The sequence below is a fragment of the Kogia breviceps genome, chromosome 9, assembly GCF_026419965.1.
Source record: "Kogia breviceps isolate mKogBre1 chromosome 9, mKogBre1 haplotype 1, whole genome shotgun sequence".
In the NCBI taxonomy this organism is placed as follows: Eukaryota; Metazoa; Chordata; class Mammalia; order Artiodactyla; family Physeteridae; genus Kogia; species Kogia breviceps.
Window position 1 is genome coordinate 114,959,458 of NC_081318.1, and position 22,714 is coordinate 114,982,171.

Genomic DNA, 22,714 nt, shown 5'->3' on the forward strand with positions numbered 1-22,714 from the left:
AATATACAATCTACCAAGATTCCGTCATGAAAAAATATAAAACCTGAACAGACTGCATCACTAATCAAAAACTCCCAATACAGGAAAGCCCTGGACCAGACGATTTCACTGGCGAATTCTACCACACGTTCAAAGAAGAATTAATACCAATCCTTCTCAAACTCTCAAAAACACAGAAGAGGAAGGAGCACCTCTAAATTCATTTTACGAGGCCAGCATTATCCTGCAAGGATGGCACAAAAGAAGAAAATTATCCAATATCCCTGATGAACATAGATGCAAAAATCCTCAACAAAATATCAGCAAATCGAATTTAACAATACATTAAAAGGATCACACAGCACAACCAAGTGGGATTTATTTCAGGGATGCAAGGATGGTTCAACATACACAAATCAATCAATGTGATACAAACACATTAACAAAATAAACAATAAAAATCATATAGTAATCTCAATAGATGCAAAAAAGGTATCTGATAAAATTCAACATCCTTTCATTCATGATAAAAAGTTTAACAAAGTGGGTATAGATGGAACATACCTCAACATAATAAAGGCCATGTATGACAAGCCCACAGCTAACATCATACTCACTGGTGAAAAGCTGAAAGCTTTTCCTCTAAGATCAGGAACAAGACACGGATGCCCACTCTCACCAATTTTATTCAACATAGCGTTGAAGTCCTAGCCAGAACAGTTAGACAAGAAAAAGAAATAAAAGGCATCCAAACTGGAAAAGAAGGAAAACTGTCTCTATTTGCAAATGTCATAATATTATATACAGAAAACTCTAAAGACTGTATCAAAAAACTGTTAGAACTAATAAATGATTTCAGTGAAGTTGCAGGATGCAAAATCAATATACAGAAATCTGTCACATTTCTATATACTAATAATGAACTAGTAGAAAGTAAAATTAAGAAAATAATCCCATTTACAACTGCATCAAAAAGAATGACATACCTAGGGATAAATTTAACAACAAAAAAGGCAAATTGTAACAATTTGAGGAAACACGTGGAACACTGAGGCATTCTGAGGGAACGTGTGATGCCCCAGAAGGTCCAGTGGGCACCCGGCCGTGTGCACCCTGGGTGTGGTGCCGATAGAAAGGGGCAGTGGATGTCACAGCTGGGACATGGGCCCGAGAGGTGCCCCCAGGGCCAGGGTGAGGGCGCGGGCCTGGAACCCAAGGTGACACGCACACCTGCAGCTGATTTAAAATGGAAGAAACTGGCAAAGCGACAGATGGAGTTTGTATTCGAGGAAGGAAGAGGACAGGACAGGGAGGCCCCGGATTACACATTTCATCCTGAGAACGAAGACCTGGGTGTTCCCGGGGCACCATCTCTACCCGTGCTCTCCCATCCAGGGAGGCCCATCTCTCCCGTCCCTGGACGGGGTGGGCCCTGCGTCTGCTCCAACAGAACACAGCACAGGTGGGGCCGGCCAACGGACTGCCCATCTCTGGGAATGCTACACCCACAAAAGAAGAAAGTGATCACTGGGCTGCATAAAAACTAAAATCTCTGCCCTTCATACAACGCTGTCAGCAAATGAACAAACAGGCCAAAGTGGGGAATAAAATATTTGCAAATCAGGTATCTGACAAAGGACCAGTGGAAAATCCGTAAAGACTCCTGGGCCTTCCTGGGCGTCTGGGAAGCAGGTTATGTCCTGAGAGACCTGGAGCAGGGGCGTCTCCCAGGGACAGCAGAGGGGCAGGCAGCACTGCTCACCACAAGTCACTGACCAAACTCGGCCCTGATCCTTCAGGGACCATGATGCTGACCTCAAGCTGCTGGGAAGACAGAAGCGGACGAGGAGGCAAAGGGCACAGGCCCTCCCGTCAGCAGCAGATGCTCAGAAAAGAGGCCCTGCTGGGCCGAGTGGGACCCTGGTCCAGAAGCTTCCTGGTGAGGGGGGAGGAAGCAGCAGGCCTGAGGAAGCTCCCAAGCAGCACTGTGACAGCCCCTGGCCACCAGTCACCCCCTGCACTGGACAGAACACGCATCCTGACCCAAAGGCAAAAGGTGCTGGAGGCCCTACAGCCAGCCCCATGCACGGGCACAGGCCACGCTCGTGTCCTCCCCGCCTCTTCTATGCTCCCCTGAAACCACAGGCAGCCCTGTCCGCGGGAGGACGACCGGGAGGCCTTCTCCCAGGAGGCCTTCTCCCAGGAAGGCGAGGTGGCCCGTGTCTGCACAGACCACAGCCTCGCTCCCGGGAGCAAGTCCAGTGGCCGCGCAGACAAAGGCTGCCAGGGCCTCGAGGACAGGTAGCTCCGTGCCCAGCGAAACGACATTACAGGCAGTGTGACAGCTGCTTGCTCTTCCTGCAAGTCGAGAGCAAAGGCCAGGGCCTGGTGTTCTGTGTCCTGCCCAGAGGCCGGCCCAAGTCTGCGGCCCACGCGGTACCCACCACCGAGCCCCCTACACACATCCAACGTCCCTCGTGACTTCTGGCCACTGCATAAACCAGGCCCAGCCAGGGGTCCTCTCTTCACCCTGTTCATGGAGGGAGCGTTCACTCTTCCTTCCAAGAGCTTTAACTGTCACCTCCTCCGAGAGGGAGTCTGACCTCGACAGAATCTGCCGACCCCTCCCTCCCTCCTTGCCTCCCTCCCTCTGTCTCATAACCACCCACTCCGGGTCCTGCGTGTCCACCTCGAGCGAGGTTGAAGGAGAAGGTGAACTTGCCCGTGTCCTTGTGTCCCCCTCCATGTCCTGGCAGGGCAGGGGAGGTGGGTGTCGGAGTCCCAGGCCTGCAAGCTGCAAGCGAGGCTGTTAGCCTTGGCTTGACCTCTGCAGGCCTTAGATGTGACCTGTTCCAGGAAGACTTCAAAACCCTGGCGCTCAGCCCGCAGCGAGCGAGGGGGCCGGGCATCCTGAGACGTCACCAACTGACCCCCAGCAGGCAAGTCTCAAGTCCAGGCAGCGGGCCCGGAAAAGGGCAGCACAGGCCTGCTCCAAAGAGCCCTCCGCCAAGGCCAGCCCAAGCGACATCCGCCACAGGACAGAAGGTGGAGGGCGGCCCGTGCGCAGACCACACCGCTCAGCCGGTGCCTCGTGCTGCTGGGGCCCCTCACCGGAGGCGCTGCCTGCGCTGGCGCGGCGTCGCCCCGTCTGCAAAGGCAGCGCTCAGGTCCCAGGGAAGGAACCAGCGAACAGTGAGGCTGAAACAACAGGTGAACGCCGCATCCCAACCAGCCTAGGTCGCGTCTCCAACGCGGCGATCCACCTGGCACATCGTCACCCCAGGGGCAACTCAAGTCAACCTCCGGACAAAGGGAGCAGCTGCGCTTACCGTGGCCAGTTCGTCAAACTTGCCGAAGAGCTCGTTGAGGAGTTTCACCAGCTCCTGGGCCGTGCACTGGGACGCCAAGCCCGTGAAGCCCACGATGTCCGCAAAGAGGATGCTGAAAAACAAAGGGGTGCCAGCTGCCCTCCTCCGCCGACAGACGGACAGGCTCCTGCCGCTCACGCAGACGGCACCTGGAACTAGAGCCCCTGCTGACGCCTCAGGCAGTGGAAAAGGAAGGCTCTGTTGTTCTCATTTCACACGTGAGAAGTCTGCAGCTGGGAGAAGCCCGGGGACTCTTTGGTCGGAGAGGCAGGAAACGTTGGAGCCACAGGCCTGTCCCTTTTCCCAGGGTGGCCCTGGGACGGGGCCATGGCTGGTGGCAGGTGAGCAGAAGTGATGTGCTCTTAAGGAACGAGCGGCCCTCCTCCACACCCCCTACAGGCGATGCAGGTGACGGAGGCCCAGGCCCCGGGTCCTGTGCTGTACGCAGGGTCACCCCTCAGTCGGCTCTGAGGGCGGGGCAACCTCTCTCATATGCTGGGCGTCCGTTTACTACAGTACCTGGGTCAGCCCCAACACCTCAGTGTCCACCCATAGCACACAGCCAGCATCCTGGATGCTAGAAACACTTGAAAAGGCTTAAGTAATGAGGACCAAGGCAGGACAGAGAACGTGTAGGACAACAGAGGACCTCCCCGAGCCGTACGTTTGGGAGAGGCTGGGGTTCCTGACGAGTCCTCGAAGCACCCCTGACCCTCCCACATGTGAGGGACAAGGGAGATAGGACCAGGGGCCTATCTCAGGACGAGGAGCTCCAGGGAAGCCACTTGGGAGAGGCCATGGGGCCTGATCACGGAGCTGCCGGACCAGAGCCAGGTGCCACTTCTGGACCTCTCGCCCCAGGGGAAAGAGAGCCCCTCGCTCTTGAAGACACCGCGTGGCCGACTTTTGTCACCTGCAGCCAAAAGCACCCTCAGCCGTGAGATTTGGGAAATCACCCACGTGGTACACTGGAGGGGTCTGTGAGACTTAAACATGCATCTCCAGTTTGAATGAAGAAAGTGATGTGGAATTAAAGTCGTTTGTCCCTTTTACCCAATCGTGTTCCTATCTTAAAATTCCTGACGCCAGATCTTAACTCAGTTCTGCATTTTCAATAATACCTCATGCCAGACAGCAGCGACCCACATCACAGGCAGGGACCAGGAACCCCCATCTCAGAGAGGCTTCTCCCTGAGGAGGCCCTTCCCCACCATGTCAACCATGCCCTGCCCCAGCTTGGAAAGGTGCTGTGTTCATCCCATGACAAGCCTAACGTCCAGTTATAATCCTCTACCTGCAGGGCAGCTTTCCCCGCTGAGACTGTGAGGGGACTGAAGGATGCAGCCCAGCTTATACGTCCCACAGCACCGAGCACAGAGCAAGGGGGATACACACGTGTGTTATGAATGAATGAATGAGTAAAAACTGGGTGACTAGGGTATAAAAGTGTCACTGATACTGAGAAGCTAAGAAAAGGGATTGCAAGAGTGGGTGGAGATAGACAACACCGATTTTTTTCCCCTCTGTTTTGGTATAAAATTCAGGCTTATTTACATCTCTGAGGAGCCACTGTGTTTTCTTCCTTCTCCGTCACTAGCCATGCATTCACAGGCCTTCCCCTATCCACTGGCTTCTCAGCCTCTGCCCATTCACTTTGTTCCTCAAACACCGACTGAGCATTGCTCACCCCCATGCTAGGAAAGCCCCCAGGGCTTGCCCTGCCTGTCCTCCTCCACTACCTGCGGGAAACGTCACCCCCGAAGCACCCAGCATCCCCCATGCACACAGGCAAACATGCGTGGAGGATCTCTTACACCCCAGGTCCCTGTCCTCGGGAGCTCAACATCTGGGGAAGAAAGTTCACAGGTGGGAGGGACAGAGAACAGGGAAGCAATGATATGGGAAGCCTGGAATTCTGCAGGAAGGCACAACACCCACTTCTCGGATGCAGCCAGGCTGGAGCAGTCCTCCCCAGGGACTATCCAGACAAACAAGGAAGGAAGGAAGGAAGGAAGAAAGGAAGAGGGGATTGATTCAGAAGCACAAATAGCATGTGGAAACTAACATGAGTGAGAAACCATATAATGACTTATCAAAAGCTGAGAGAGGCCGACTGGTTGGAACTTGCGTACAAGCAGTAAGCAGCGGAGCACAGGTCTCCAGGATGACAGGTTCCTGAGTGTCAACGCAGGAAAGGCAGCGGGGGGGGGGGGGGGGCAGTGGTTACAGCCTGGACTCCAGTAAGGTTGTTCAGCTCCACCATTTACAGCAACAGGACTCCAGGCAATTTATCCAACGCTTTCATATGTCAGTCCTTCCAGCTTTAAAATGGGAATAAGACTAGAGTCCAAATCATAGGTTGTGAGGGTTAAAAGGATTAACAAAGCACTTAGAGTAATACCTGGCACCTGACAATAGCTCAACAACTGCTTAGTTACAGTAATCTGTAAGGGTTATAATGCAACAAAAATATTTATTGAAGGATCTATGGGCTAGGCAATGTTCTAGGTGCTTGGGACTTAGCAGTGAACGAAAGATTCAAACATCACTGCCCTCCGGAAGCATCCATTCTAGTCAGGGGAGGTGGATGCTCACAGTATGTCAAAGGTGACAAGTGTAACTAGGGGGAAACAATGAAGAAGGGAAGATGGGTATGGAGCTCTGAGCAGGTCAGATTGACAACTGAGCCCTGGAGGGAAGACAGGGGGAGCCATGAAGACACTGGGAGAAGATTCCAGGCGGAGGGGACAGCAGGTGCTATTGCTGTGATTTCTGTTGGATACAGAATTCCTGTCTTTCTAAGTTCAGCTTTTGAATATGCCTTGTGGCCTCCACGGTTTCTGATGAGAAATCTGCTAAAAACTTTATTAAGGTGCTTCCCTCTTCCTGCTTTCAAGATTCTCTCCTTGTCTTCGGCTTTTGACAGTTTGATTATTACGTGTCCAGGTGTGGTTCTCTTTGAGTTTATCCTAATTGAGCTTCTCCGACACGTAGATTAGTGTTTTCATCAAATTTGGGACATTTGGGTCCATTGTGTTTTTCAAATATTTTTTCTGCCCCCTTTTCTCTTCCCTCTTTTCTGGGACTCTCATTATGAGTGTGTTGCTGTGTTTGATGGTGGCCCTCAGGTCTCTGAGGCTCTGTTCACTTTTCTTCATCCTTTTTTCATTCTGTTCTTCAGACTGGATAAACTCAATTGACCTATCTTGAAATTCACTGATTCTTTCTTCAGTCTGTTCAAATCTGCTGTTAAGCCCCACATGAATCTTTAATTTTAGTTATTTTTCAAATTAGGAATTCCTATTTGGTTGTTTTTTATAATTCCTATCTCTTTATTGGTATTCTTTATTTGATGAGAAATGACTCTCATACTTTCCTTTAGTTACTTAGACATGGTTTGTTCTTTGAACATACCTAAAATAGCTGATTTTAAAGGTATTGTCAAATAAGTCCAATGTCTGAGCTTCCTCTGGGATAGTTTGTTTTTTGTGTTCTTTTTTTTGGTTTTGGGGGGTTTTTTTTGCAGTACGCGGGCCTCTCACTGCCGTGGCCTCTCCCGCCGCGGAGCACAGGCTCCGGATGCGCAGGCTCAGCGGCCACGGCTCATGGGCCCAGCAGCTCCGCGGCACGTGGGACCCTCCCGGACCGGGGCACAAACCCGCATCCCCTGCAACGGCAGGCGGACTCCCAACCACTGCGCCACCAGGGAAGCCCTGGGATAGTTTCTATTGACTGCTTTTTTTAATTCCTGTTAAGCCATGCAATCTTGTTTTTTGCATGTCTCATATATTTTTATTGAAAACTGGAAAACATAATGTAGCAACTCTGAAAAATATACCCGCCCCCCCCCTTCTCAGGGTTTGTTGTTGTTGCTATTTGTTTATGTTGTTGTTTACTTAGTGACTTTTCTGAACTAATTCTGTAAAGTCTGTATTCTTTGGTATGTGAAGCCACTAAAGTCTCTCCTTTGTTCTCTTAGTGGTCTGGTAATGACTAGACAGAAATTTGCTTAGGTGGCTGGAGCCAGTACGTCTCTTAGTCTTTGACGATGGGGTTATGCATGTTGGGGCATGTGCTTCCAACATTCAGCCAGGCGGAGTGCAACTCCGCCTTAGACTTTACTTCCCGCTTGCACAGAGCCTCAAGATCCGCCGGAGCTGACAGCGCAGAGCCTTCTCAGGTCTTTCCTGAGCACGCACACAGCCCTACACTTGTACATGGTCTTCTGACTCCCAGAAATACTTCCTTTCAAAGTCCCTGATGGACATCACATTCCCCAGTTTTTCATTTAAGTTTTTTGATGACCTTGCTGTTTGCCTCATCTGTTATCCCTGCCTAAGGCACACTGAATGAAGTCAGGTCAAATAGAGATAAGCCCATGAGCGGGGTTTTCCAGGGAATTTCCAGGCAGTCAAATAATGGTAATTCCCTGAGAATGGGGCTTTGAAAGAGTGCCAACCCAGTTATGTGCCCTCCAGCAGCTGCCAGGCTGCACGTTTTCATCATGATTGCAGCCGTTGGTTTTCAAAGCTATGGTGGACCTGGGAGATGGGAGGATGGAAGAGAGCAAGTTAAAACTGCACAAAGCTCACTGTTCCTACCAAGATTTATCTGTTTTCTTATTAAAAAAAAAATTCCTGGATTTTTGCAAAACCTTGGTTAATTTCCAGTGTTCTGACAGTGTTGATTCTGATCATTTTCTCCAGCGCTGCCACTGTTTCAACGGAGGAGAGGATTTTCACAGCACTCCACTATTCCTAATGGCATCAGCCTGCTATGAGCTGTGAATGGCATACTGGGCTTGGACATAATAAGGACTGTAGAGAGGGCAGTGAGATGTTCATATTTGGGCTGTAGAAAGATGTCTCTGAACCCTGATGGAGGGTGGCCAGAAGGGCTAGGGTGTAGCTGGCACCATCTGTGACAGGGAGCCTCAGCTTCCTCTCCTATCTCAGGGCTGTCCTGCCTGCACCCAGCATATTGGCCCACCAGGGGACATGGATGGAGATTTTTCAGCAGCAAAGGGAAGCTGTAACTCACCACGTCTGTATTTACTGTTACAGGTAAAGGAGAGGAAGGGAAAGGCACTTGGGTGCCCATGTACTATGCCCACCTCTACCTGCAGCCCCAGAAGACCCTTGATGTCTGATGCCCTCCCTGCTGTGTGCAGATGCCCTGCCCTGGCGAGGTGCTCCCTGGATTGTTTAGGTAGTCTGGTCTTCTCAGCAGGGAGCTTGGTCATTCAATCAGGTCCTTACCCAGTAACAAGAGGCAAATGTCAGCATCAGCCAATCCTAGGTCCAGCCCCAGTCCCATCACTCACTGGCCAGGGAGTCCTGCACGCTCCCCTGACTTCGCTGAACCTCAATTTCCTCATCTATAAAGTGGAGGTGACAGTGCTCATAGATATCAAGGGTGTGAGGACATTAAACAGAACCAAGTGACCTCTCCTGACTGGGCTTCAGTGTTGACCCCACACATCAGGCCTTAACCCCTTTCAGCTTCAGCATCCTCTGTAGGAGGACAAAACTGGTCCTTACCAAGAAGCACAAAACAGCAGAAGCGAGGGCAATCACCAGACAGCTGAGAGCCACGCTGACCCACACACAGGGGCAGCGAGGACCCTGATGGGGGGTGGGGGGGAACTGGCAGCAATGCGCCTTGGCTCGTTTCAGACGAACCAGCACCAGCTCATGGGGACCCCGTCTGCGGCACTGGACACAGACAGGACAGGACTTTATTAACCTTTTGTGTCTGCAGGGGTCCGGGGGGCAGGGAGGCCTGACACCAACACCCAAGAAAGAACAGCGGGAAGGAAAAGCACTTGGGTCCTTCAAACCACCATCTCCTGCCCGAGTGACACTTAGCTGAGGTATCGATACGATTCCCAGACAAGCAACACTGTTATCTATTCTAGGTACTTTAAAAGGGAATGCGTGATTTAATACAATTAATTGCTTTTTAACAGAATCTTTAAAAACAAACAGGCAAACCTCAGAGTGTCCAGGGAAAGTTGATTCACTCCAAGGGCTCAGTCTCCTCACCTATAAAATGGGCATAACAATCCCTACCTCCTGGGGCTGCCATGAGATGAACAGAGTGAGAAGAATGCCTACCCCACAGCCTGGCACCAACTGGAACAAAGCTCAGTCATTAACCCGATGCAGGCAAATTCCCAGTCCAATGGCCACTGCCCAAGCCTGGCTTAGGAACAGAGTTCCCACCCCTTCTAGCCAACACAGGAAATAGAAGGTGAGGAAATGAGAAAATGGGAAAGGGCAGCTGTGAAATGCATCACCGGAGAAGCCAACACCCCCCCCCCATGTGGGAGCTGCTTCCCTGCTGGGCAAGTGCTCACCTGGGCTCCTAACCCACACCCGCTCCCTCCTTCCCTTAACCTAGGGCCTCTCCCACCTCTGCCATCACCTCCACCTCCTCCATCACCCCCCACCTCCAACCCCTCCCACCTCCATCCCCTCCCACCTCCATCCCCTCCCACCTCCATCCCCCTCCACCTCCAATTCCCCACCCCGCCTCCATCACCCCCTGCCTCCATCCCCTCCCACCTCCAACCCCTCCCACCTCCATCCCCTCCCACCTCCATCCCCTCCCACCTCCATCACCCACCCACCCCCCGCCTCCATCCCCTCCCACCTCCATCCCCTCCCACCTCCATCACCCCCCCGCCTCCATCACCCCCCGCCTCCATCACCCCCCGCCTCCATCCCCTCCCGCCTCCATCACCCCCCGCCTCCATCACGCCGCGCCTCTGCTCCAGAGGCCCATTGCAGGGCCAGGCCAGTGCCAGCCCTACCTCACGTTGTCATGCCGCTGGATGTAGATCTTGTGGAAAATCCTCTCGGGGGGCTTCAAGAAGTCCTCCTTCATCTCCATGGCGACGTTCCGGGGCAGGAGGCTCATGAGCAGACGCTCCTGGACAGGAGAGACAGGCCCACGTGACACGGCAGCTCCCCCGCCATGATTCCTTGACACGCCCACCCCAGTGACCTTGGTGCCGAGAAGCTGCCCTCCACGAGGGGCCTCGGACCCTCCTCACACGTGACCGGCACGACTGGACCCTTCCAGCCCGAGCCCCGGTGGGTCATGAGCAGGCCTGGACTGTCACTGCACAGGTAACCCCTCCCAGAGCACTGGGCAGGCACCAGCATCGCCTCCAGAACACCCAGCCCACCCGTGCGCCCCAGCTTCCGTGAGCAGCGGGTCACAGGGAGGGAGTGTCGCTGCCGCGGAGCAGACCTGTCCAAACTCGCTGCTCACACCGCTGTCCAACGCGGCCCCAACAGGGACCTCGAGGTGGGCTACAAAAGCACCTGTGCCCCAACAGACAGGGGCCCATGTTCACACAGAGATGAGTGGCTTTGGACACAGTGTGGCATTTCCTCCCGGTCTTGTCTTCTGATTTCCCCCTGATCCGCGGGAGACAAACATTTTCCTCCCCCCGTCCCCACCAAAGGATGGAGCAAACGTCTGGGCTTATCCACAGGAGCTGTGCAGCCCTGGGGACGCTGTCGCCCTTTCTGGACCTCCGTTTCCTCCTCTGGCCTCCACCCCTCCTCCTCTTGGTGGATCGCCCCTGGACTCAGACCCACTGGCCACACTGTATCTGAGAAACCGTGTTCTAGATACTTGGAGTGAGGCCCCACTAGTCCCTCAATCCCTTTCACAGCCCCTCCCTCCCACTCTGCTTCAGAAAGGAAACAAAAGAACGGATTTTTTTTTTTTTTTTTTGCGGTACTCGGGCCTCTCACTACTGTGGCCTCTCCCGTTGCGGAGCACAGGCTCCGGACGCGCAGGCTCAGCGGCCACGGCTCACGGACCCAGCCGCTCCGCGGCATGTGGGATCTTCCCGGACCGGGGCACGAACCCGTGTCCCCTGCATCGGCAGGCGGACTCTCAACCACTGCGCCATCAGGGAAGCCCCAAGAACGGAATTTAGATCCTGCTTGGAATCAGGTGGGACATCCTACTTACAAGGGTGAACATGGGGCAGGGAGAGGGCACAAGAAGCCCCTCCCTCCCTCCAGCAGCCCCCAGGCTGGGCCCACAGCCCCTCGGCCTCGGCCTGTCCGGTCAGTGGAGGAGCCTCCGACGGGGCCACATGGATGCCTGGCACCTCCCACCCGGAGCAGGGTCTGGGTGCAGCCACCAGGCCCTGAGACCCTCCTAGACCGCAGGTCCACCCTGCGGTGTGAGACCACATCCCTGGCCGGGTGCAGACGTTCCTCTGCGTGGCATCCTCTGAAGGCCAATCAGAGCAGCAGCAGGGACAACAAGCACAGACCCTAAAAGCCCAGCCCACCTCCCGGCCTGGGGTGTGGGCGTCAGGGCTTCACCGCCTGGGCTCCAGGTGACACATTTATTTTAAAATGGGAGAATGTACCTGATGCACTGGAAGCGTCTCCCCAGGCGACGTATCCCCACATACACTTCTGAGGAGGGAGGCCAGGCCCAGGCCCGCCAGATGCCAGGTGGAGCGGAGTGTGTTTGCCCGGGCAAGCCAGGCTGTGGCCGGGGCCCTGGGTCCTGAGCAAGACCCTTGTCTATGCTGGGGGCCCACCCAGTGTGGTCCCCAAGCGGCTCCAGGCTGGACAGACCTCCACACTCAGGAGGGACATCGCAAGAGCACAGCTGTCCATGGCCCCACGGGGAGAGGACCCTCTGAGACAGAAGTGCCAGTCCAAGCGTGTGTTTGGACACAGCCTCAGGGACAGAAAGCCCCACTGCCCAGGGCAGGGGAGCTGGTGTGTGACCTGAGCCTGCATGGGGGAACATCGGCCATTCCTTAGCAGAGGGGCCTCTGGGGACAAGCCCAAGCACGGCCCATGGAGAGGAGCCTCTGCAGGTGGCCAGCTGTCCTGAGGTGGAGATCACTGGGGCCACCATCAAAGGACCACCTGGAAGCTTCCAGAGACTGTCACCGCCCTGAGATGCAAGGTGGGAAAACAAAAGCAGCTGGATGACAGGGCAGGCCGCCCAGGAAGGGCCCTGGGAACACACAGGGCAGCTGTGCCCTCTCCTGCCGTCCCAGTGTCGTGGGCGTCTGCAACCTTGGGCTCCTGCGCCCCAGAGCCCTGCACAGAGGTGTCGGGGAAAAGGCGAGTCCCAGGGCCTGCAAGACAGCTGCCTGGCTTCACATCCTGGCTCTGCCTCTCGGAGCGGTTAGTCAAACTCCTTCACAATCCCATCCCATCTGTCAGGGCGAAAATCACACCAGCTTCCTCAGCAGGGTGTTCTGAGAGGGAGACGAACATCTCAGGCCCTGGCTGACCCTCAGGGGTCCCTAGTCGGTACCACGCCTCCCAGCACCTCCGGTGACAGTTCTTCACGGCTTCGCTCTCTTGTCTCCTGCATCTTTGAAATCTGTCACCTGCACCTGGAAAACCAGTCAGCTGGTGCCCAAGCAATATCAAACAAGCGACACTGTGCTTCCCCGGAGCCCGTCTCACTCCCTCCTGCACCATCGGTGATCTGCAAACGCCCCGTCTCAGCGATGGCAGACCATTTAACTAGATGGAGACTGGGTTGTGAGGGCTGCACGGATCAGATCTGCCACATCAGCCATAAAGTGCCTGCCCTGGAATACATATGTAAGAGGAAAGAGTTATCTCACTCGGATAAGCCACTGTCATATGAGGTTCCTAACCGCAGGTTATATTTCTGACCAAGGGCTCAGCGTTAACTCCATCCACAAGATTAGTGATAGTGCCTAAAGCCAACACACATTAATAATCAAGACTAGAGAGCAGTACACAACCTCTCCCACAGGGAGCAAAGCAGCCATGTGAAAAGATCAAGCACCCATCCCTGATTAAAAAAAAAAAAAAACAAAACCCAGAAAACAACCTAAGACAAAGTAGCTTACCGACATCATAAGGGTAAGACCTGAAATCCACATCCAATTCCAAACACAGCCCTAAAGCCTCAGGCAGCAATGAAACATTCATTACACTAGGAGCAGACAGCTACGTTAATGAGTTCTAACCAGTGAAATAAGATACAAAGCCAGAAATCAAAGAGACAAATTTATGAATATGGATCATATAAAATATCCCAGCATCCTATGAAGGCTATATAAAAACCTCAGTGCTTTTCTTGATGATCAAAATGGGACTTAAACGTATTATGCTTAACAAACATTAGATATCTAAACAACAATTGTGAGGACTCCGCTTCCAGAAAGATGGAGATGTACTTTTCCCTGTTCCCCCCCCACTAAGTACACCAAAAGTCCCAGACGTGACACATAAAACAGTTATCCAAGGCTCTGAAAGGCAGAGAGGAGGTGGCAGAAACCTCAGAACCAGGGATGGCATGGAGATAAGTCCTTGGACTTCCTTTTTGCCTCACATAACCCAGACTGAGTGCTGGAGAGGTGGGTGGCCCAGAGATGCCTGCCGTCAGGCATGGCACTAAGCTCCAACAGAAGTCGGCTCTCTCGAATCAGAGGACCAGGATAGGGGCAGCCTTGTGAGAAAACTGCTATACAGTAACGGTCCCACTCCAGGCACAGCTCCAAAAAACTCTGCAAACCTCCACCCTCCCCAGGCTGTGAGCAAGCACCAACCCCAGGCTGGGGTGTCAGAGAGGCCATGCAGGGACCCCTGCCTTTGGTCTCCTCCATCTGGTAACACACGGCATGCCTCCCACCCTGCCCCTCATAGTCAGTGAAGACAAGGGCTTTCCTGCTCCTCCTGCACAGCGGTAGGGAGGTCTCCCCACCCCCATGAACCCCAACAGAGGCCCAGTGTGGAGCCTGGACTTACACCTCCACTAGGAAGTACGGGGGTGGTGGTCCCCACTTTCCCCTGCCAAGTGAAGTCACAGAAAACCAGCCAAAAAAAAAAAAAAAATTCAAGGAAGACACAGAGTCTCATACGTAATACCCCAATTGTCCAGGTTCCAATCAGAGATCGCTCATCATACAAAGAACCAGAACAATCTCAACGAATGAAGATAATCAACAGACACTGACACCAAACGACAGAATAATTAGAAAAACTAACAAGATTTGAAAGCAGTCATCCTAAGAACGATTCAGTGAACAACTACAAACATGCCTGAAAAAGTGAAAAAACAGAAGCTCTCAGCAAAGAGATAGAAGATACAAAAAAAGGATCAAATGGAAATTTTAGAACTGGAAAGAAATCTGAAATAAAAAGCTCAGCAGATGGGAACAACATCAGAATGGAGAGGAGAGCGGAAAGCTTAGTGAACTTGAAGACAAAACAGCAGAAATTAACCAAACTGAGAAACAGAGAAAACAGACTGGAAAAATAATAGAAGAGAAGAAACAAGCCAGACGTCCATCAACGGACAAATGGATAAACAGCGTGGTCCATCCACACAGTGGAATAGTATTCAGCTATTAACAGGAATGAAGCACTGACCCTTGCGACAACATGGATGCACCCTGGGAACAGTATGCAAAGTGAAAGAAGCCAGACGCAAAAGGCCACATACTGTGTGATTCCGTTTATGGATACATGAAATGTCCTGAGCAGGCAAACCCGCAGAGACAGACACAGATTCGTGGTGTCTAGGTCTGGGAAGAGTGGATGGGGAGTGACCACGAATGGGTACAGGTTTCTTTTTGGGGTGCTGACAATATTCAAAAATTAGATTATCGTGATGGTTACAAACTCAAAATATCACAAAAAAGTTTAGTTGTTTTGAACTTTAAATTGAACTAAGTAGTACTGGTACATAAACTATAGGTCAATAGGCTTTTTAAAATTAAAAATAAATAACAACTATAGTGGTTTCAAAAGATGCGGTGAATGAGTCAGACCTCTTTAAAAATCCATCCTATATCACCGAAAAGGAAATTTGCTTGCTCTTGCTAAATTTCCTCACAATGGGAAATCAAAACTGTCCCATTTACCTTGTTAGGATGACAACTGAATATGTGCTTTGTAAACAGCTGTAGGTAATTTTAGAATTACGACTTAATAATGGTATTTGAGGAATATCAGGGCCTTTGGATCAGTGGCCTCTGCAGTCAGGGTAAGGACGCTGATCTCAGTGGTAGGACCTTGCAAGCCCAGGTTCCCTGGCTGGGCTATGGGGAACGGCAAGAAAGGAGGGCCCTAAGGAGCTAAGGGGTGACCTTCAGAGGCCTCTCACCCCCCTCTCCCTATGATCACCAGCTCTGACAGGCTCAGATCTAAGGGTTAGACCCTGGTGGGGAGCTGTGATCACCTAAGGCTCCCAGGTGGTCCCTGTCCCCCAGTGGAGCAGCCCTTCCAGCTCTATCCCAACTCTCATCAAGCTGAAGGAAGACAGAGCTGCAGCTTATCAACCTGCCAGCCCTGACTGGAAAATAATACCTGTGTGCCCCACCCCCATTCGCTATACGAATGCCACCAACTGCTCCCCATCTCCCAGCCCCTACCTGGCAAACTCCTACACATCCTTCAAAGCCCCAACCAAATACTCTTCCAATGCACGTCCCACCCTACCCCCGCACACAGCAGGCCCCTCGGACACACCCATCCTCCAGTTGGGCCTCCCCATACTGCATTGAGACCACAGGAGGGTCGCAATCACAATAAAATCAAATCCCACAACCGCTGGGTGGGTGACTCACAAACTGGAGAACACTTATACCACAGAAGTCCACCCACTGGAGTGAAGGTTCTGAGCCCCATGTCAGGCTTCCCAACCTGGGGGTCTAGCAAGGGTAGGAGGAATTCCCAGAGAATCAGATTTTGAAGGCTAGCAGGATTTGATTGCAGGACTTTGACACGACCAGGGGAAACAGAGACTCCACTCTTGGAGGGCACACACAAAGTAGCGTGTGCATTGGGACCCAGGGGAAGGAGCAGTGACCCCAGGGGAGACTGAACCAGACCTACATGCTGGTGTTGGAGGGTCTCCTGCAGAGGCCGGGGGGCAGCTGTGGCTCACCACTGGGACAAGGACACTGGCAGCAGAAGTTCTGGGAAGTACTCCTTGGCATGAGCCTTCCCAGAGTCTGCCATTAGCCCCACCAAAGAGCCTGTAGGCTCCAGTGCTGGGTTGCCTCAGGCCAAACACCAACAAGGAGGGAACTCAGCCCCACCCACCAGCAGACAACAGATTAAAGTTTTACTGAGCTCTGCCCACCAGAGCAACACCCAGCTCTACCCACCACCAGCCCCTCCAATCAGGAAGCTTGCACAAGCCTCTTAGATAGCCTCATCCACCAGAGGGCAGACAGCAGAAGCAAGAAGATGTATAATACTGCAGCCTGTGGAACGAGAACCACACTCACAGAAATATAGACAAAGTGAAAAGGCAGAGGACTATGTACCAGATGAAGGAACAAGATAAAACCCCAGAAAAACAACGAAATGAAGTGGAGATAGGCAACTCTGCAGAAAAAGAATTCAGAATAATGATAGTGAAGATGACCCAGGACCTAAGAAAAAGAATGGAGGCAAAGATTGAGAAGATGCAAGAAATGTTGAACAAAGACCTAGAAGAATTAAAGAACTAACAAACAGAGATGAACAATACAATAACTGAAATGAAAAATACACTAGAAGGAATCAATAGCAGAATAACTGAGGCAGAACAGATAAGGGACCTGTAAGACAGAATGATGGAATTCACTGATGTGGAATAGAATAAAGAAAAAAGAATAAAAAGAAATGAAGACAGCCTAAGAGACCTCTGGGACAACATTAAACGCACCAACGTTCTCATTAAAAGGGTCCCAGAAGGAGAATAGAGACAGAAAGGACCCAAGAAAATATTTGAAGAGATTATAGTCGAAAACTTCCTTAACGTGGGAAAGGAAAGAGCCACCCAAGTCCAGGAAGCAAAGAGAGTCCCAGGGAGGATAAACTCAAGGAGAAACATGCTGAGACACATAGTAATCAAATTGACAAAAATTAAACACAAAGAAAATGTATTAAAAGCACAAGGGAAAAACAACAAATAATATACAAGGAACTCCCATAAGGTTAACAGCTGATTTCTCAGCAGAAACTCTACAAACCAGAAGGGAGTGGCACAATATATTAAAAGTGATGAAAGGGAAGAATCTACAACCAAGATGACTCTACCCGGCAAGGATCTCATTCAGATTCGAAGAGAAATCAAAAGCTTTACAGACAAACAAAAGCTAAAAGAATTCAGCATCACAAAACCAGCTCTACAACAAATGCTAAAGGAACTTCACTAAGTGGGAAACACAAGAGAAGAAAAGGACCTACAAACACAAACCCAGAACAATTAAGAAAATGGTATTAGAAATATAAATATCAATAATTACCTTAAATAAGAATGGATTAAACGCTCCAAACAAAAGACACAGGCTCACTGAATGGATACAAAAACAAGACCCATATCTATGCTGTCTACAAGAGACCCACTTCACACCTAGGGACACATACACAACTGAAAGTGAGAGGATGGAAAAAGATATTCCATGCAAATGGAAATCAAAAAAAAAGCTGGAGTAGTAATACTCATATCAGATAAAATAGACTTTAAAGTAAAGAATGTTACAAGAGACAAGGAAGGACACTACATAATGGTCAAGGGATCAATCCAAGAAGAAGATATAACAATTATAAATATATATGCACCCAACACAGGAGCACCTCAATACATAAGGCAAATGCTAACAGCTATAAAAGAGGAATTATAAAATAATAGTGGGGGACTTTAAAAGCTCACTTACACCAATGGACAGATCATCCAGATGGAAGATTAATAAGGAAACAGAAGCTTTAAATGACACAATAGACCAAACAGATTTAATTGATATTTACAGGACATTGATCTGAAAATAGCAGATTACACTTTCCTCTCAAGTGCACATGCAACATTCTCCAGGATAGGTCACATTTTGGGTCACAAATCAAGCCTCGGTAAATTTAAGAAAAAAGAAATCATATCAAGCATCTTTTCTGACCACGGCACTATGATATTAGAAATCAATTACAGGGGAAAAAAACGTTAAAAACACAAACACATGGAGACTAAACAATACGTTACTAAATAACCAAGAGATCACTGAAGAAATCAAAGAGGAAGTCAAAAAATACCTAGAGACAATTGACAATGAAGACACAACGATCCAAAACCTATGGGATGCAGCAAAAGCAGTTCTAAGATGGAAGTTTATAGCAATACAATCCTACCTCAAGAAACAAGAAAAATCTCAAATAAACAATCTAACCCTACACCTAAAGGAACCAGAGAAAGAAGAAAAAAACCCAAAGTTAGTAGAAGGAAAGAAGTCATAAGGATCAGAGCAGAAATAAATGAAAGAGAAACAAAGAAAACAATAGCAGAGATCAATAAAACTAAAAGCTGGTTCTTTGAGAAGATACACAAAAGTGATAAACCTTTAGCCAAACTCGTCAAGAAAAAGAGGGAGAGGACTCAAATCAATAAAATTAGAAATGAAAAAGAAGTTACAACAAACACCACAGAAATACAAAGCATCATGAGAGACTACAAGCAACTCTATGCCAATAAAATGGACAACTTGGAAGAAATGGACAAATTCTTAGAAAGGTATAACCTTCCAAGACTGAACCAGGAAGAAACAGAAAATATGAACAGACCAATCACAAGTAATGACATTGAAACTGTGGTTAAAAATCTTCCAACAAACAGAAGTCCAGGACCAGATGGCTTCAAAGGTGAATTCTATCAAACCTTTAGAGAAGAGCTAACACCCACCCTTCTCAAACTCTTGAAAAAAAATGCAGAGGAAGGAACACTCCCAAACTCATTCTGTGAGGCCACCATCACCCTGATACCAAAACCAGACAAAGATACTACAAAAAAAGAAAATTATAGACCAATATCACTGATGAATATAGATGCAAAAATCCTCAACAAAATACTAGCAAACAGAATCCAACAACACATTAAAAGGATTATACACCATGATCAATTGGGATTTATCCCAGGGATGCAAGGATTCTTCAATATATGCAAATCAACCAATGTGATATGCCAATATTAACAAACTGAAGAATAAAAACCATACGATCATCTCAATAGATGCAGAAAAAGCTTTTGACAAAATTCAACACCCATTTATGATAAAAACTTTCCAGAAAGTGGGCATAAAGGGAACCAACCTCAACATAATAAAGGCCACATATGACAAACCCACAGCAAACATCATTCTCAATTGATGAAAAACTGAAAGCATTTCCTCTAAGATCAGGAAAAAGACAAGGATGTCCACTCTTGCCTCTATTATTCAACATAGTTTTGGAAGTCCTAGCTAGCCACGGCAATCAGAGAAGAAAAAGAAATTTTAAAAATACAAATTGGAAAAGAAGAAGTATAACTGTCACTGCAGATGACATGATACTATACATAGAGAATCCTAAAGATGCCACCAGAAAACTACTAGAGCTAATCAATGAATTTGGTAAACTTGCAGGATACAAAACTAATGCACAAAAATCTCTTGCGGGGCTTCCCTGGTGGTGCAGTGGTTTAGAGTCTGCCTGCTGATGCAGGGGATACAGGTTCATGCCCCAGTCCAGGAAGATCCCACATGCCGCGGAGCGGCTGGGCCCATGAGCCGTGGCCACTGAGCCTGCGTGTCCAGAGCCTGTGCTCCACAACAGGAGAGGCCACAACAGTGAGAGGCCCACGTACTGCAAAAAAAAAAAAAAAAAAAAAAATCTCTTGCATTCCTATACACTAACAACGAAAGATCAGAAAGAGATATTAAGGAAGCAATCCCATTCACCACTGCAACAAAAAGAATAAAATACCTAGGAATAAGCTTACCTAGGGAGGTAAAAGACCTGTACTCAGAAAACTATAAGACACTGATGAAAGAAATCAAAGATGACACAAACAGATGGAGAGATATACCATGTTCTTCTATTGGAAGAATCAATATTGTGAAAATGACTATACTACCCAAAGCAGTCTACAGATTCAATGCAATCCTTATCAAATTACCAATGGCAATTTTTACAGAACTAGAACAAAATATCTTAAAATTTGTATGGAGACAAAAACGACTCCAAATAACCAAAGCAATCTTGAAGGAAAAAAATGGAGCTGGAGGAATCAGACTCCCTGACTTCAGACTATACTACAAAGCTACAGTCATGAAGATAATATGGTACTGGCACAAAAACAGAAATGTAGATCAATGGAACAGGATAGAAAGCCAAGAGATAAACCCACACACCTATGGTCAACTAATCTATGACAAAGGAGACAAGGATATACAGTGGAGAAAAGACAGTCTCTTCAATAAATGGTGCTGGGGAAACTGTGGACAGCTGCATGTAAAAGAATGAAATTAGAACACTCCCTAACATCATACACAAAAATAAACTCCAAATGGATTAAAGACCTAAATGTAAGACCGGACACTATAAAACTCTTAGAGGAAAACATAGGAAGAACACTCTTTGACATAAATCACAGCAAGATCTTTTTTGACCCACCTCCTAGAGTAATGAAAATAAAAACAAAAATAAACAAATGGGACCTAATGAAACTTATAAGCTTTTGCACAGCAAAGGAAACTATAAACAAGATGAAAAGACAACCCTCAGAATGGGAGAAAATATTTGCAAACGAATCAAAGGACAAAGGATTAATCTCCAAAATATATGAACAGCTCATACAGCTCAATATTAAAAAAAAACAAACAACCCAATCAAAAAATGGGCAGAAGCCCTAAATAGACATTTCTCCAAAGAAGACATACAGATGGCCAAGAGGCAAATGAAAAGCTGCTCAACATCACTAATCATTAGAGAAATGCAAATCAAAACTACTATGAGGTATCACCTCAAACCAGTTAGAATGTGCATCATATCAGAAAATCTACAAACAACAAATGCTGGAGAGGGTGTGGAGAAAAGGGAACCCTCTTGCACTGTTGGTGGGAAAGTAAATTGATACAGCCACTATGGAGAACAGTATGGAGGTTCCTTAAAAAACTAAAAATAGACCTACCGTATAACCCAGCAATCCCACTACTGGGCATATACCCAGAGAAAACCATAATTCAAAATGCACCCCAATGTTCATTGCAGTACTCTTTACAATAGCCGGGTCATGGAAGCAACCTAAATGCCCATCGACAGACGAATGGATAAAGAAGATGTGGTACATATGTACAATGGAATACTGCTCAGCCATAAAAAGGAACGAAATTGGGTCATTTGTAGAGATGTGGATGGACCCCAAGGACTGTCATACAGAGTGAAGTAAGTCAGAAAGAGAAAAACAAATATCAGATATTAACACATATATGTGGAATCTAGAAAAATGGTACAGATGAACCAGTTTGCAAGGCAAAAATAGAGACACAGAAGTAGAAAACAAACGTATGGTCACCAAGAGGGGAAAGCGGGGTGGGGGAGCGGGTGGGGGAGGTGGGATGAATTGGGAGATTGGGATTGACATGTATACAGTAATATGTATAAAGTCGATAACAAGAACCTTCTGTATAAAATAAATAAATAAATAAAATTTTTTAAAAAAGATATGGAATATATATACAATGCAATATTACTCAGCCATAAAAAAGAATGAAATAATGTCATTTGCAGCAACATGGCTGGACCTAGAGATGATCATACTAAATCAGTCAGACAGAGAAAGACAAATGTCACATGATATCACTTAGATGTGGAATCTTAAAAAACAATACAAATGAACTTATTTACAAAACAGCAATAGAGCCACAGACAAAGAAAACAAACTTATGGTTACCAAAGGGGAAGGGGGGGAGGGATAAACTGGGAGTTTGGGATTAACATATACACACTACTATATATAAAACAGATCATCAACAAGGACCTAATGTATATCACATGGAACTCTACTCAATGTTTTATAATAACCTATGTGGAAAACGAATCTGAAAAAAGTAGCTATATATGTATGTATAAGTGAATCACTTTGCTATACACCTGAAACTAGCACAACCTTGTAAATCAACTATACTTCAGTAAAAATAAATACTTTTTTTTAAGAAAGGGATTTTTTGAAGAAAGTGGGAAAGGAAGATATTTGAAAGGAGATGGAGAGGAGAGAAAAATGGAGAGAAAGCAAAGGAAGATTCAGAAACACAGTAGAATGGCCCCCACGTCGATTTTTCCGGTACTTCAGGCGATGTATTTAAGGGGAGAGGACTCTGAAGAGTCACTTCTGGGATCCCATGGAGGTGACGAAGGTAAGGACACCAAGCTCAAGGGCCTCTTAGCACCGAAGACTCCCCATCAGCGCCGATGACGCTGGCGTGGGAAAACGTTCAGTGCACAGCCCCAGGAGACGTCTTCTTTATACTTATGCATGTGTGTGCCAGCACACTTATACACACACATCTACACACGCACATACACACATACGCA

At 48.5% G+C, this 22,714-nt stretch overlaps 1 protein-coding gene across 2 annotated transcripts in view; it reads right to left on the bottom strand.

Annotated features, from left to right (window-relative positions):
• Positions 1-22,714, bottom strand: part of ADCY1 (adenylate cyclase 1) — a 110,659-nt gene that overhangs the window by 67,204 nt on the left and 20,741 nt on the right. For both annotated transcript variants that reach the window (XM_067043007.1, XM_059073611.2), the window contains exons 3-4: positions 10,162-10,280; positions 3,309-3,420 (exon numbers count right to left, since the gene is read on the bottom strand). In XM_067043007.1, the coding sequence (XP_066899108.1) occupies positions 3,309-3,420; positions 10,162-10,280 (231 nt within the window). The remainder of the gene's footprint in view (positions 1-3,308; positions 3,421-10,161; positions 10,281-22,714) is intronic.